The 11,527-nt window shown below is 43.6% G+C and overlaps 1 protein-coding gene across 1 annotated transcript in view; it reads right to left on the reverse strand.

Annotated features, from left to right (window-relative positions):
- The window catches only part of LOC120988597 (probable N-acetyltransferase 16), a 147,716-nt gene extending 137,450 nt beyond the window's left edge, over positions 1-10,266 (reverse strand). Inside the window, exon 1 of the mRNA XM_040416166.1 lies at positions 9,195-10,266. Coding sequence (XP_040272100.1) covers positions 9,195-9,281 — 87 coding nt within the window. The 5' untranslated portion in view covers positions 9,282-10,266. The remainder of the gene's footprint in view (positions 1-9,194) is intronic.
- Positions 10,267-11,527: the final 1,261 nt, after the last annotated feature.

The raw sequence follows: 11,527 nt of genomic DNA on the forward strand, positions 1-11,527 counted from the left end.
AGCTATGGCTGGAGGATGCCTACCAGGCGCTTTGGTGGTATATGGCACAGTATATACCCTGGACAGCCGAACATGACAAGCCAGAGGGAGAGGAGTTTGATGGTCCTGGCTTGTTATGGGAGTCCTTTGCAGAGCCTGACTTTGGGAGCCCTGCACAGTCCAGACTTCAGGACATTTTCTATGAGAGGGAGGCTAGGCATGAGTGGGATGACCCCCATGAAGTAGAGCAAGAACTGGCTCACCTAGCAACCCTGGAGTGGGAACTGGAGCAGGACTACCGAGATCTCTTCCACGCCAGTGAGAAGGCTCAGCAGGACAGTAAGGTGACAGACCCAGATCCAGACCCATTCAGCTGGGCAGATATTGTAGAGTGTTACTGGGAAGGACCCCAGGTGGCCGGTAGAAATGGGACCGAGGTCTCTCCACCGGTCCTGCAGGGAATTGGGAGCCCAGTCTCTATTCCCCAGCGGCAGTGTGAAGTGCAGGGAGAGGAGAGCAGCGTCCTCCCTCCCCAGCGGCAGGCTGAGTTACAGGGGGCAGAGGTAGTTATTCCTGCCCCCCAGCAGCAGAGTGATATGCCGGGAAGGCAGTGTGAAATGCAGGGAGAGGAGAGCAACGTCCTCCCTCCCCAGCGGCAGGCTGAGTTACAGGGGGCAGAGGTAGTTGTTCCTGCCCCCCAGCAGCAGCATGATTTTTTGGCAATTGGGAGCCCAGTCTCCATTCCCCAGCCACCGAGTGATGTGCCGGGAATTGGGAGCCCAGTCTCCATTCCCCAGCGGCAGAGGGTCCAGCAGGGAATAGAGAGCCCAGTCTCCTTTGCCCAGCAGCAGGACACTGTATTGGGAGCAGAGACAGTCGGTCTCCCTCCACAGAGTATGGAAGTATGTATGGGAGAGGAGCCTGTTACCCCCTCTCTCCAGCGGCAGCTTAACGCACCAGGGGGAGACAGTAAGCCCCACAACAGTGCAGATGGGACCGTTGTCTCTGCACTTACAGCACAGGGGGTAGGGACGGTCGGTCTACCCCTCCAGCAGCAAAGCTGGGTATCCAAAGGGGAGACAGTCGGTCTCCCCCTCCAACAACCAGGCTCCAACCAGGCTTCTTCCATGGTAACGCTGGCACCAGGGCAGAGTACCGCTGATACCTGCCCACAAAGCAACCTCCACTCCAAGCCAGGGAGCAACACAGAGACTGGGAGTACCAGCTTCCAACATAACTATAGGGGGGGGAGAGGAGCAGTATGAAGGCATTTACTGGGGCACTATATAGGGGTATTTTATACTGGCATACATTATGGGGACATTAGCTTAACTGCGGGCACTAAGCGGGGGTATTTCATGTACTGTCATATTATAGGGAAAATTAGTACTACTATGGGGTATTATGGGGAGCTTTACTACTACTGGGGGGCTATGAGGAAAATGATTACTAGGGCACTATAGGGCATTATTACTACTAAGTGTGCTCTGGCAGAGAATTATTTCTATTGGTGGGATTTTGGGGAGCACTGTTACTTTGGGGGCACCCTGGCATAGTATCAGCTTAGCACAATTATTTTTGGGGGACATTATCTTTATACTATTAGTGTCTGGGCGCAGTTATTTTTTAGAGCACTGTGTGCCAATAATTGTTTAAGGGGGCACTATCTGTGTGGTAGTAGTATTCCCAGGGGTACTGTTTCTGCAGTATAGTATTGGGGGCATAGCGGGTACAGTATTGGGGGCACTATCTGTGTGGTAGTAGTATTTCCAGGGGGACTGTTTCTGCAGTATAGTATTGGGGGCACAGCGGGCACAGTATTGGGGGCACTATCTGTGTGGTAGTAGTATTTCCAGGGGGACTGTTTCTGCAGTATAGTATTGGGGGTGGCAGGAAACTAATGTCTGTTTCTCAATCTCTGCAGAGACGGGAGATGGCAGAAAAATCATCATGGTGGTCTGGTCTCAATGGAGAAGATGAGGAAAGAGAACGTCAACATCAAAGGTGACATCACTGGATGTAAGAGGTATGTGGTGCTATGTAGGAGAGGAGATGCTCCGGCTCCACCTCCTGCCATTTGCAGAAGGAGGATTCAGAGCTGGGTGAGGACGAAGAAAGGGGGCAGCAGGCCACGGGCGGGTGGCAGATGGTGGGGGGGAACCACAAGCCTTGAGCAGGATCAGGGGAGGGAGGAGAGCGGAGGAGCTTCCTGGCTGTAGCTTGTTATATAAGCAGGCAGTGCAGCCAGGACAGACCCTCCCCTCTCCGTATGATGTGTAGACAGGCCTCAACTATAGAATGTCAGCTGTACAGTGTGTGTTGGGAGTGGCCTATTATATGTAGGAGGGGATTTTAACAATGGGCGGGGCTAAAAATGGGCCACATGACTGGATTTTCCCCCCAGGACTAAGGTTGCCAGCCCTCATCAGCTAATTCCACATAGATGTCTACAGAACCTGTTCTATTAAACACTTATACAAGTAGAGCCCTCCGACAAAGCGGAGAGGGTGTTAGCAGTAAGTTTGTGTTGACGTCACTGATTGCCCTTCCTCTGATCCATCAGAACAATAACCCACAAAAAACGGATCCTGTCTGTGGAGCATTCGCCTTCACTCGGTCAGCATTTGGTCAGTAATGCATCAGTATTGCTAATGCCCAAAAAAAACTGGAGTGGATCCAAAACAGAGATGACACGTGAAAGGAATATTTGCATGTCTTCTGTGTTTTGTACCCACTCCTGGTTTTGGCTTCCAAATCACAAGGGAATTCTCATGGGACCATACAGGCCTTACAGCTGCCACACAGGCAGGATCCATTGTGCATCTAATTTTTCCTTCCTTCTAGAACAGATCAGAAGGAGGGTCAAATAAATGATGATGTCATCCAAGCCAAAAGGCAAAATAGTTACCCAGTCATGAAGTGGGGAGGGTGGAAACTGCATGAGAAGTCCACAGAGTGGCCTTATGACATAGTGGTGAGGTGGATGCAGCATGAGGAGACCACAGAGTGGCCCAATGTCAGAGTCTGGAGGTGGCAGCAGGAAGAGTGGCACAATGACAGTGTGGAGGTGGCGGCAACATCAGGAGGCCACAGAGTGGCAAGGTGACATATAGTGTGGAGTTGGCAGCAGCATGAGTAGACCACAGAGTGGCAAGGTGACATAGTGTGGAGGTGGCAGGAGAATCAGGAGACCACAGAGTGACCCGGTGACAGAGTGAGGAGGTGAATGGCGTTACCAGTACCAGCTGAGGATGGTGGGTGAAAGAAGGAGCACTTGGCATCAGATGTGTGGCATCAGGCGGTTGGCAGCATCAGAGATCAGAATAGTAGCTGAGGCAGGTAGCCAAAAGAAATCGGTCTCTTTTGCTAAAGTGTATAGATATAGAGATGGCTCCCCTGTCTACTGCTGTGAAACAGGTGCACCTGTCAGTTGTGACTCACCCAGTCACCGATATGTTAATTGGAATTTTGAGGTATTGGATGAAAGGCACTTACTATCTGGAATCCCCTTAAGCTTACAATATTTATTTTAAAAGCAACATATAATAAAATAACATATAATAAAAAATTCATAGACAAAACAAGATAAAAATACTAAAAATAGTAATAATAAAAAATAATTTCTATAAAAGAGTTGCCATTGTAGCTTATACTGTATTATATCATATATACCACATATATGATGGTGCTGGAGTATCACAGAATCACTAGGTGCAGTATTTTGTATGCAGTTACAAACTGTTTATTGTCCATAATATTATAGAGGTAGTATTGTGATACTATCGATATTAAATTTGATGCTTATTATAAACACTGAATTTTGAAATGTCTGTTACTCACTGTTCAATGCAGGAGAGGAGTCAAATGCCGTCCGTGGCGTCCCATATGGTATTCGGCACTAACTAATCTTACCTCCGTATCTTCTGCTGTAGCGAGTGTTACAATCCCGCTGCTTCCCTGTGTAAGCTGAAGGATTGTTTGGCGTCCCACGTGTTCAATGGGTCCACAGTTAAAAAGCCGGCTGCATGTATATACTTTTGATGGTTAATCCTTCAAATCATGGACTTATGGATGTTGGAGCGCTCCATTTATTGCGAATCTTAAATGCCCTTACAAGGATACTTGCTTTTTTGGGGGTATTTGCGACCATGCGCATTTCAGGGCTATATACTTGCTCCTTCTTCAGTGGTAAATCCCCCTATCTTGCTTGTACCCTTAAGTACCCTCTCATACGTATGTCATGAAGGTTACATCATAAAATTGGCATGGATCCACGTTGTTCACATGACACTTTATTTATTCAATGGCAACTCATTTATTATCTTCTAGTTGGTGATTAATTTGTATCTTCACCAAATTTAAATTTATGGGCCACAATGAACATATAAACTCATATTTATCGCATTCGTTTTATATGCAGTTTCTTGTAAAAATCTTTTTTATTATCATAGTATTTCATTTTTTATTCTTTATTTTATGAATCAGCGATGTTCACTACTGATTCACATTAAAAAATAAAAAATAAAAATATAGTTATAAAACATTGATCTTTGTCCGCATATTTCACTTCTTTATACAGGGAGTGCAGAATTATTAGGCAAGTTGTATTTTTGATGATTAATTTTATTATTGAACAACAACCATGTTCTCAATGAACCCAAAAAACTCATTAATATCAAAGCTGAATATTTTTGGAAGTAGTTTTTAGTTTGTTTTTAGTTTTAGCTATTTTAGGGGGATATCTGTGTGTGCAGGTGACTATTACTGTGCATAATTATTAGGCAACTTAACAAAAAACAAATATATACCTATTTCAATTATTTATTTTTACCAGTGAAACCAATATAACATCTCAACATTCACAAATATACATTTCTGACATTCAAAAACAAAACAAAAACAAATCAGTGACCAATATAGCCACCTTTCTTTGCAAGGACACTCAAAAGCCTGCCATCCATGGATTCTGTCAGTGTTTTGATCTGTTCACCATCAACATTGAGTGCAGCAGCAACCACAGCCTCCCAGACACTGTTCAGAGAGGTGTACTGTTTTCCCTCCTTGTAAATCTCACATTTGATGATGGACCACAGGTTCTCAATGGGGTTCAAATCAGGTGAACAAGGAGGCCATGTCATTAGATTTTCTTCTTTTATACCCTTTCTTGCCAGCCACGCTGTGGAGTACTTGGACGCGTGTGATGGAGCATTGTCCTGCATGAAAATCATGTTTTTCTTGAAGGATGCAGACTTCTTCCTGTACCACTGCTTGAAGAAGGTGTCTTCCAGAAACTGGCAGTAGGACTGGGAGTTGAGCTTGACTCCATCCTCAACCTGAAAAGGCCCCACAAGCTCATCTTTGATGATACCAGCCCAAACCAGTACTCCACCTCCACCTTGCTGGCGTCTGAGTCGGACTGGAGCTCTCTGCCCTTTACCAATCCAGCCACGGGCCCATCCATCTGGCCCATCAAGACTCACTCTCATTTCATCAGTCCATAAAACCTTAGAAAAATCAGTCTTGAGATATTTCTTGGCCCAGTCTTGACGTTTCAGCTTGTGTGTCTTGTTCAGTGGTGGTCGTCTTTCAGCCTTTCTTACCTTGGCCATGTCTCTGAGTATTGCACACCTTGTGCTTTTGGGCACTCCAGTGATGTTGCAGCTCTGAAATATGGCCAAACTGGTGGCAAGTGGCATCCTGGCAGCTGCACGCTTGACTTTTCTCAGTTCATGGGCAGTTATTTTGCGCCTTGGTTTTTCCACACGCTTCTTGCGACCCTGTTGACTATTTTGAATGAAACGCTTGATTGTTCGATGATCACGCTTCAGAAGCTTTGCAATTTTAAGAGTGCTGCATCCCTCTGCAAGATATCTCACTATTTTTGACTTTTCTGAGCCTGTCAAGTCCTTCTTTTGACCCATTTTGCCAAAGGAAAGGAAGTTGCCTAATAATTATGCACACCTGATATAGGGTGTTGATGTCATTAGACCACACCCCTTCCCATTACAGAGATGCACATCACTAAAATATGCTTAATTGGTAGTAGGCTTTCGAGCCTATACAGCTTGGAGTAAGACAACATGCATAAAGAGGATGATGTGGTCAAAATACTAATTTGCCTAATAATTCTGCACTCCCTGTACTTGCGATTTTCATGCGATATTTTGATGTCATATATATTTTCACAAAATTCTATTTCTCACTGTATATTGTATAAAGAGAATTATTTCATTCGTTTATTTCAGGTTTATATTGAAAAGTCGACGTTAAAGAAGCAGGTGGATGGGGGCCACCCACCAAAGAGAGATCAGTATACCAACTGGATAACCCGATCACTCGTCGGTGGAAGGCACCCACCCCAGATCTAAAGGAATCCAAACACTTCAAGTTCGGCGTTAAGGCCTGCAGGTACGAGGGTATTGAATTTAAAAATCCTTCTAGATTCCAATCTAGATATTTTACTTATATGGTCACCCCCCCCCCCCCTCCCTCCCTCCAGTGTCTGTCAACTTTTTCTAATACTGCAAAAATAAGACCTGACGCATCTTGATTATGTGTTATTTTGAAATGATTGGATAATGTATTTTTATCGTATCCTTTCTTAATGCTATTTATATGTTCTTTAGGAAGGTGCAAGGGGTCGTCTTTGATGGTAGGTATGTGTCACCGAGGTTCCTGGCCTCGTTGAAGTAAGAGCCGGTATTTTCATGTGTCAGCGGCAGCAAATGCTGATTGACACTTTTGCTATTTAGTATGGCTGTAAATAGCTGATCCGGGACGGCTCATATTGGGAGTAGTCAAAGTGCTGGGTGGGTGACTACAGCACCTGGCTATCCTTAAAAAGGCAGCTGGGCTCAGTAGCAGAGAACGTCCTATGTGTTGTGATCTGAGCCATGAGCTGGGCTGAAAAGCTGAGATCCGTGTGTTGGGAGAGCAGGCCACCTAAAGCCTGCATTTAGACTGCTGGAGGCTGAACCGCCGACAAGGTGACGTTATTGTTATGCATGAACTTTCTACTCGTTGTGAACAAACACCAACCCTGCAAAGAGTGTTTCTTGTTTTTCCCTATGTCTGAATAAATACGGACATTTGAATTATGAACTTGTACTTTGCCTCTGTTCTGCACCCGCTTATCCCAACTACCAGAGCGAATCCCAACAGTTCTGAGATTCTTTTTTTTAGGGTCCTCTTAGTCCTGCCTACATACTGTTTGTGACAAGGGCATTGAATAATATAAATAACGTTTGTGGAATTGCACGTTAAAAACTCATACATTTTCTGTGTATATGAGTTAGTGGTTGATGATATCTTCACAGTCTTTCATGGAAAAGAAGTTGTTTTGCAATTTTTGCATACACCTCATCTATGGAAGCCAGTCAACCCCACCCACTCCCTAAAAAGGACAAAAAACTGAATCCTCCCCCATTAAGGCCAATTGTCTCTGGTGTAGGATTCTTCCTAGAAAAAGTGGGTGAGTGGCTTGATGGTATACTACAACCCCTTGTAAAAAGATTGCCAGGTTATCTTAAAGATACAATTGATGTCCTCAGAGCAGTTTCTAACAGGGTGTGGGAAAAACATTTTACATGGCTGACCATGTATGTTATTTCTCTATATCCATCTACACCCCATGATATAGCCCTCCAAGCACTCAAGTACCATCTGCATAGATACAGTAGTCATTCCACCAATTTTATAGACTATATCTTAGATGTAACTGGTTTTCTACTTACACACAAATATTTTTGCTTTAATAATGAATTTTTTCTACAGATTCAAGGAGTTTCAATGGGGCCTAAGTTTTCTCCATCCCTAGCAAATTTGACCATAGGTTATTGGGAGGAACGTTTTATTTTCTCAGAATTGAATGAATCTGCTGGCGACATTGTCTGGTATGGCAGATACATCGACGATTTGCTCCTTATTTGGAGTGGTGATGTGTCTGTCATACCGGACTTTGTTGAATTCACCAGCACGAATGCGTACAACTTGCGTTTCACCCATAATATGGATACACATAATATGTGTTTTTTGGATTTGAAATTAATAGGTATTACAGACAAAATACTATCCTTCAGGCCAGTAGTCATCATCCAGGGAATTTATTAGAGCGAGGAGAAACTGTAGTATAGATTTGGGGTTTGAAGAGGAGAGTAATCTTATATGGGTTAGATTAAAAAACAGGGGCTATGCTGATTGGATGCTCAGGCGAGCCAAAAACATAGCCAAGAATAAAAAATTGAAACAATCTCCTCTTCAAATTCCAATGGTATGATTTGAAAAGAACAGTCAATAAGAATAAACATTAGTACTTACCTACAGTCAACATTTTCCTCTCATAAAACAAGCGGTACACAGGTGCCTTCCAATCCTGTTTGAGGTCAACATTTTATATGATACTCTTAAAGGGAACCTGTCACCGGGATTTTGGGTATAGAGCTGAGGACATGGGTTGCTAGATGGCCGCTAGCACATCCGCAATTCCCAGTCCCCATCACTCTGTGTGCTTTTATTGTGTAAAAAAACCCGATTTGATACATGTGCAAATTAACCTGAGATGAGTCAACTTAGTCATTCAACATTACAGCACTTGTCAGGAGAACAGCATTTATTGGTCTCTGTTCAGACCAGGATCCAGTAAGCTGTCCATGTAATGCGGTTTTCCTGGAGTTGCTACATATTATTCTACTCAAGATATGGTCTTGATTTTTTTATACTATATTTTTATTGATGCCAGTCTATACATTTTCTTTCCTCTTTGTGATAATATCATCTTATGAATGTGGGAAAGTTATCGTGTAGAAATTGGCACTGGTTATATGCACTGAATTTAAAGTGTTAAATGCCATGATGGTGGTAGTAAGTAGATTGTGAGGTGTGTAACCTGGGGTTGATTGTTCCTCCGTCCACAGCACCTGTTGTCCCCTTCCCAATTCTCTCCCCTTTTCCCTTTTCCTATTGGTGGACATGGGTTACTGCTACCCAGGTGTTACACAACGTCCGAAGGTTATGATTAAGAACATTGCGTTTGAAACATGTTAACCTGCGGTTAAGGGTGGTGAAGTCTCATATATGTACTTTCAACCGGTAAACTAAACAACGTTTTATTCGGATGCTGGAGATTTTCGAATTTTTTCAGTAGTTGTGTCACTATTAGTCCCCCCTTTCACAGCTGAATGCTCCCCACAAGTTGACATCATTGAATTACAACATACCTCAGCAACCTGGGACCGCATAAGAGCTGCCCAAATCTGAGATTCCCATGTTGGATCCAGCATGGTTGAAAGGTATGACAACTGCATGTAAGAAAATTGAACTGAGGCAGTGTGCTGAGCAAGGTATGCAGAGTTCTGAAAAAGTACATGACTTTCAAAAGGAATCTACTGTGGAAAAGTACAGTAAAAAGAAAAGCTAGCAAGATCCCCAGCAGGAGACACTGAGTTTATAACAGCTCACCCCTCCAGCTCACAGACAGTGAAGAACTTTCCTGGAGAGATTGACATTGCATCAACATGTGATGTCCTACATGGCATGCTCAGGTTGCTGGTGGGAATAGTAAACATTCTGAGAAGCAAGCGGAGATGACACTAACAATACCAACAGCAAAGTCTACAGGAGTTTCCCAGACTTTCTCTGGTGCAGACTCTGGAGCCATGAAGCCAGTAATGTGGAAGCTGGAGGAGCTTGCCGAATTCAAACAGTCTCAGACATTGCACAAACCAAAATCATAGATGTAGGAGACAGTGTGTGAACTTGAGCTGCAACTGGCAGAGGAGAACCCTGTACTGGTAAGGAGAATGGCACCAGTAACAAATGCTGCAAATGCAGATAGACTGCTTGTACAATTTAAAGGGTTTGTCCAGTGTGTAATGAAGGCTTTTAGTTATGTCCAACATTGCACTGCACGGACATCTGTCCTAGCAAACTGTACCATATGTGCAGCAATTCCTGTACTTTATCTAGTACATACCAATCCTTGGAAGTCTTGTAGTCCTCTTCAGCTGTTTTGCCCCGTCCCTGCCGAGATGACACCTCATCAGTAGGGTTTCCACCTTTCCCAACAAAAATATTGGCCAAGTTAAGACATACCCCAAAGGGGTTGTGGTTGTGGGGGCATGGCTTAACACGGTTGTTAAGTTGATATGTCATAATGTGGCTTCCAGTATTAATAGTGTCCCCATTAGTGCCACCCAGTAATATTAATGCCTCCATTAGTGCCCCAGAATGGATAATACCCACCATTAGTACCCTCCAGAATTAATAATGCCCCCATTAGTGCCCCCCAGAATTAATAAGTAATAGTAATGTCTCCATTCTACTTCTTAACACAAGTGGGGGCAGTAGGTAAAAGCTGTACTAATGAGCGCTCCACAATGGAAACATTCATTAGTAACAGTGCATATAGAAAAATACTGGTAATTATTATTGCCGGTAGAAAATTTTTTGTGTAGGAGCTCTGTATGTGCCAGCATCTATCTGATCAGGTGACTGGCACAACAGAGTTTTGTCTACGACCTGTCTATTCAGTTGTGGACAAGATAGAAGTTCAGCTTGATTGGCCTGAAATGACCCATCAACAACCAATAAGAGATAGAGGCTCATCTGCTTGAGGAGTCTTATAGGCCAGACCAGTCTCCTCCGTGTTTGCAAATTAGCCTTTCTTCCAAAATTAACATAAAACTGTCAGTCCCTGAACTGTGTATGTTAATTCCAGAGTGTGAATAATGTTTTTTGCAGAGTCCTAATGTTTCCATTTATTTAAACAGGGACTGTAGTCCACACTTTTAGGAAGGAAAGTGAATTTACATATCTTTTCCCCAGAAACCCAGTGGAGCATTGCCTGGCATAAAAGACTCTTTACGTCTACTAAGCGCCCAGGTGCTCTCCAAAAAAATAAATACTACTCCCAGATCCCAACCAAAGCTTTTCACGTAGCTAAGCCAGTTCTCTCTGCTCTGTACTGATGTACAATCTAAGTTATGCTTCAAAGACTGTTTAGAGGGCTAAGCATTGACTTGTTGGATTGATATCTAACATCTGGTGGCAACAGAGGCTTAGTTTTCTGTTCCTTTTTGGAAGGACTTACATCCACATAGAGGCTTGTCTGGCGACCTACCACCATTCCTCCCTCCAAAAACACCTTAGATGCTGCTATCACTATTGGGAAACAGACAACTCCAATCCGAGAAGATGTAACTACAGTGTAATCAATAGCTGTAGCATCAATGCTAAAATTTTGCATACAGCATTCGAATGGAGAGCAGTAGATGAAGCTGTGCGGGGGAATCCCAAGCTGAACTTTAGTATAAGGGACTTTGAGCCCTTAGTTAAGACCCTGAGTTGTATAGAAACTGCTCTAAACAATATTAGTAAACAGGAGAAGATGAGACAATAGAGCAATCCCTGTGTGACAATCCCTACTCTCGAGTCACGTCACGGGGTGAATTATACTAGTGAGCTCATCAATTTACCACATAAATTCACATCCACCAATTCTAGATGACAGAATTATGCTAACTTACTCTCCTAGATTCTAACACCCCAATAT

Source organism: Bufo bufo, chromosome 1 (genome assembly GCF_905171765.1).
Source record: "Bufo bufo chromosome 1, aBufBuf1.1, whole genome shotgun sequence".
NCBI lineage: Eukaryota > Metazoa > Chordata > Amphibia > Anura > Bufonidae > Bufo > Bufo bufo.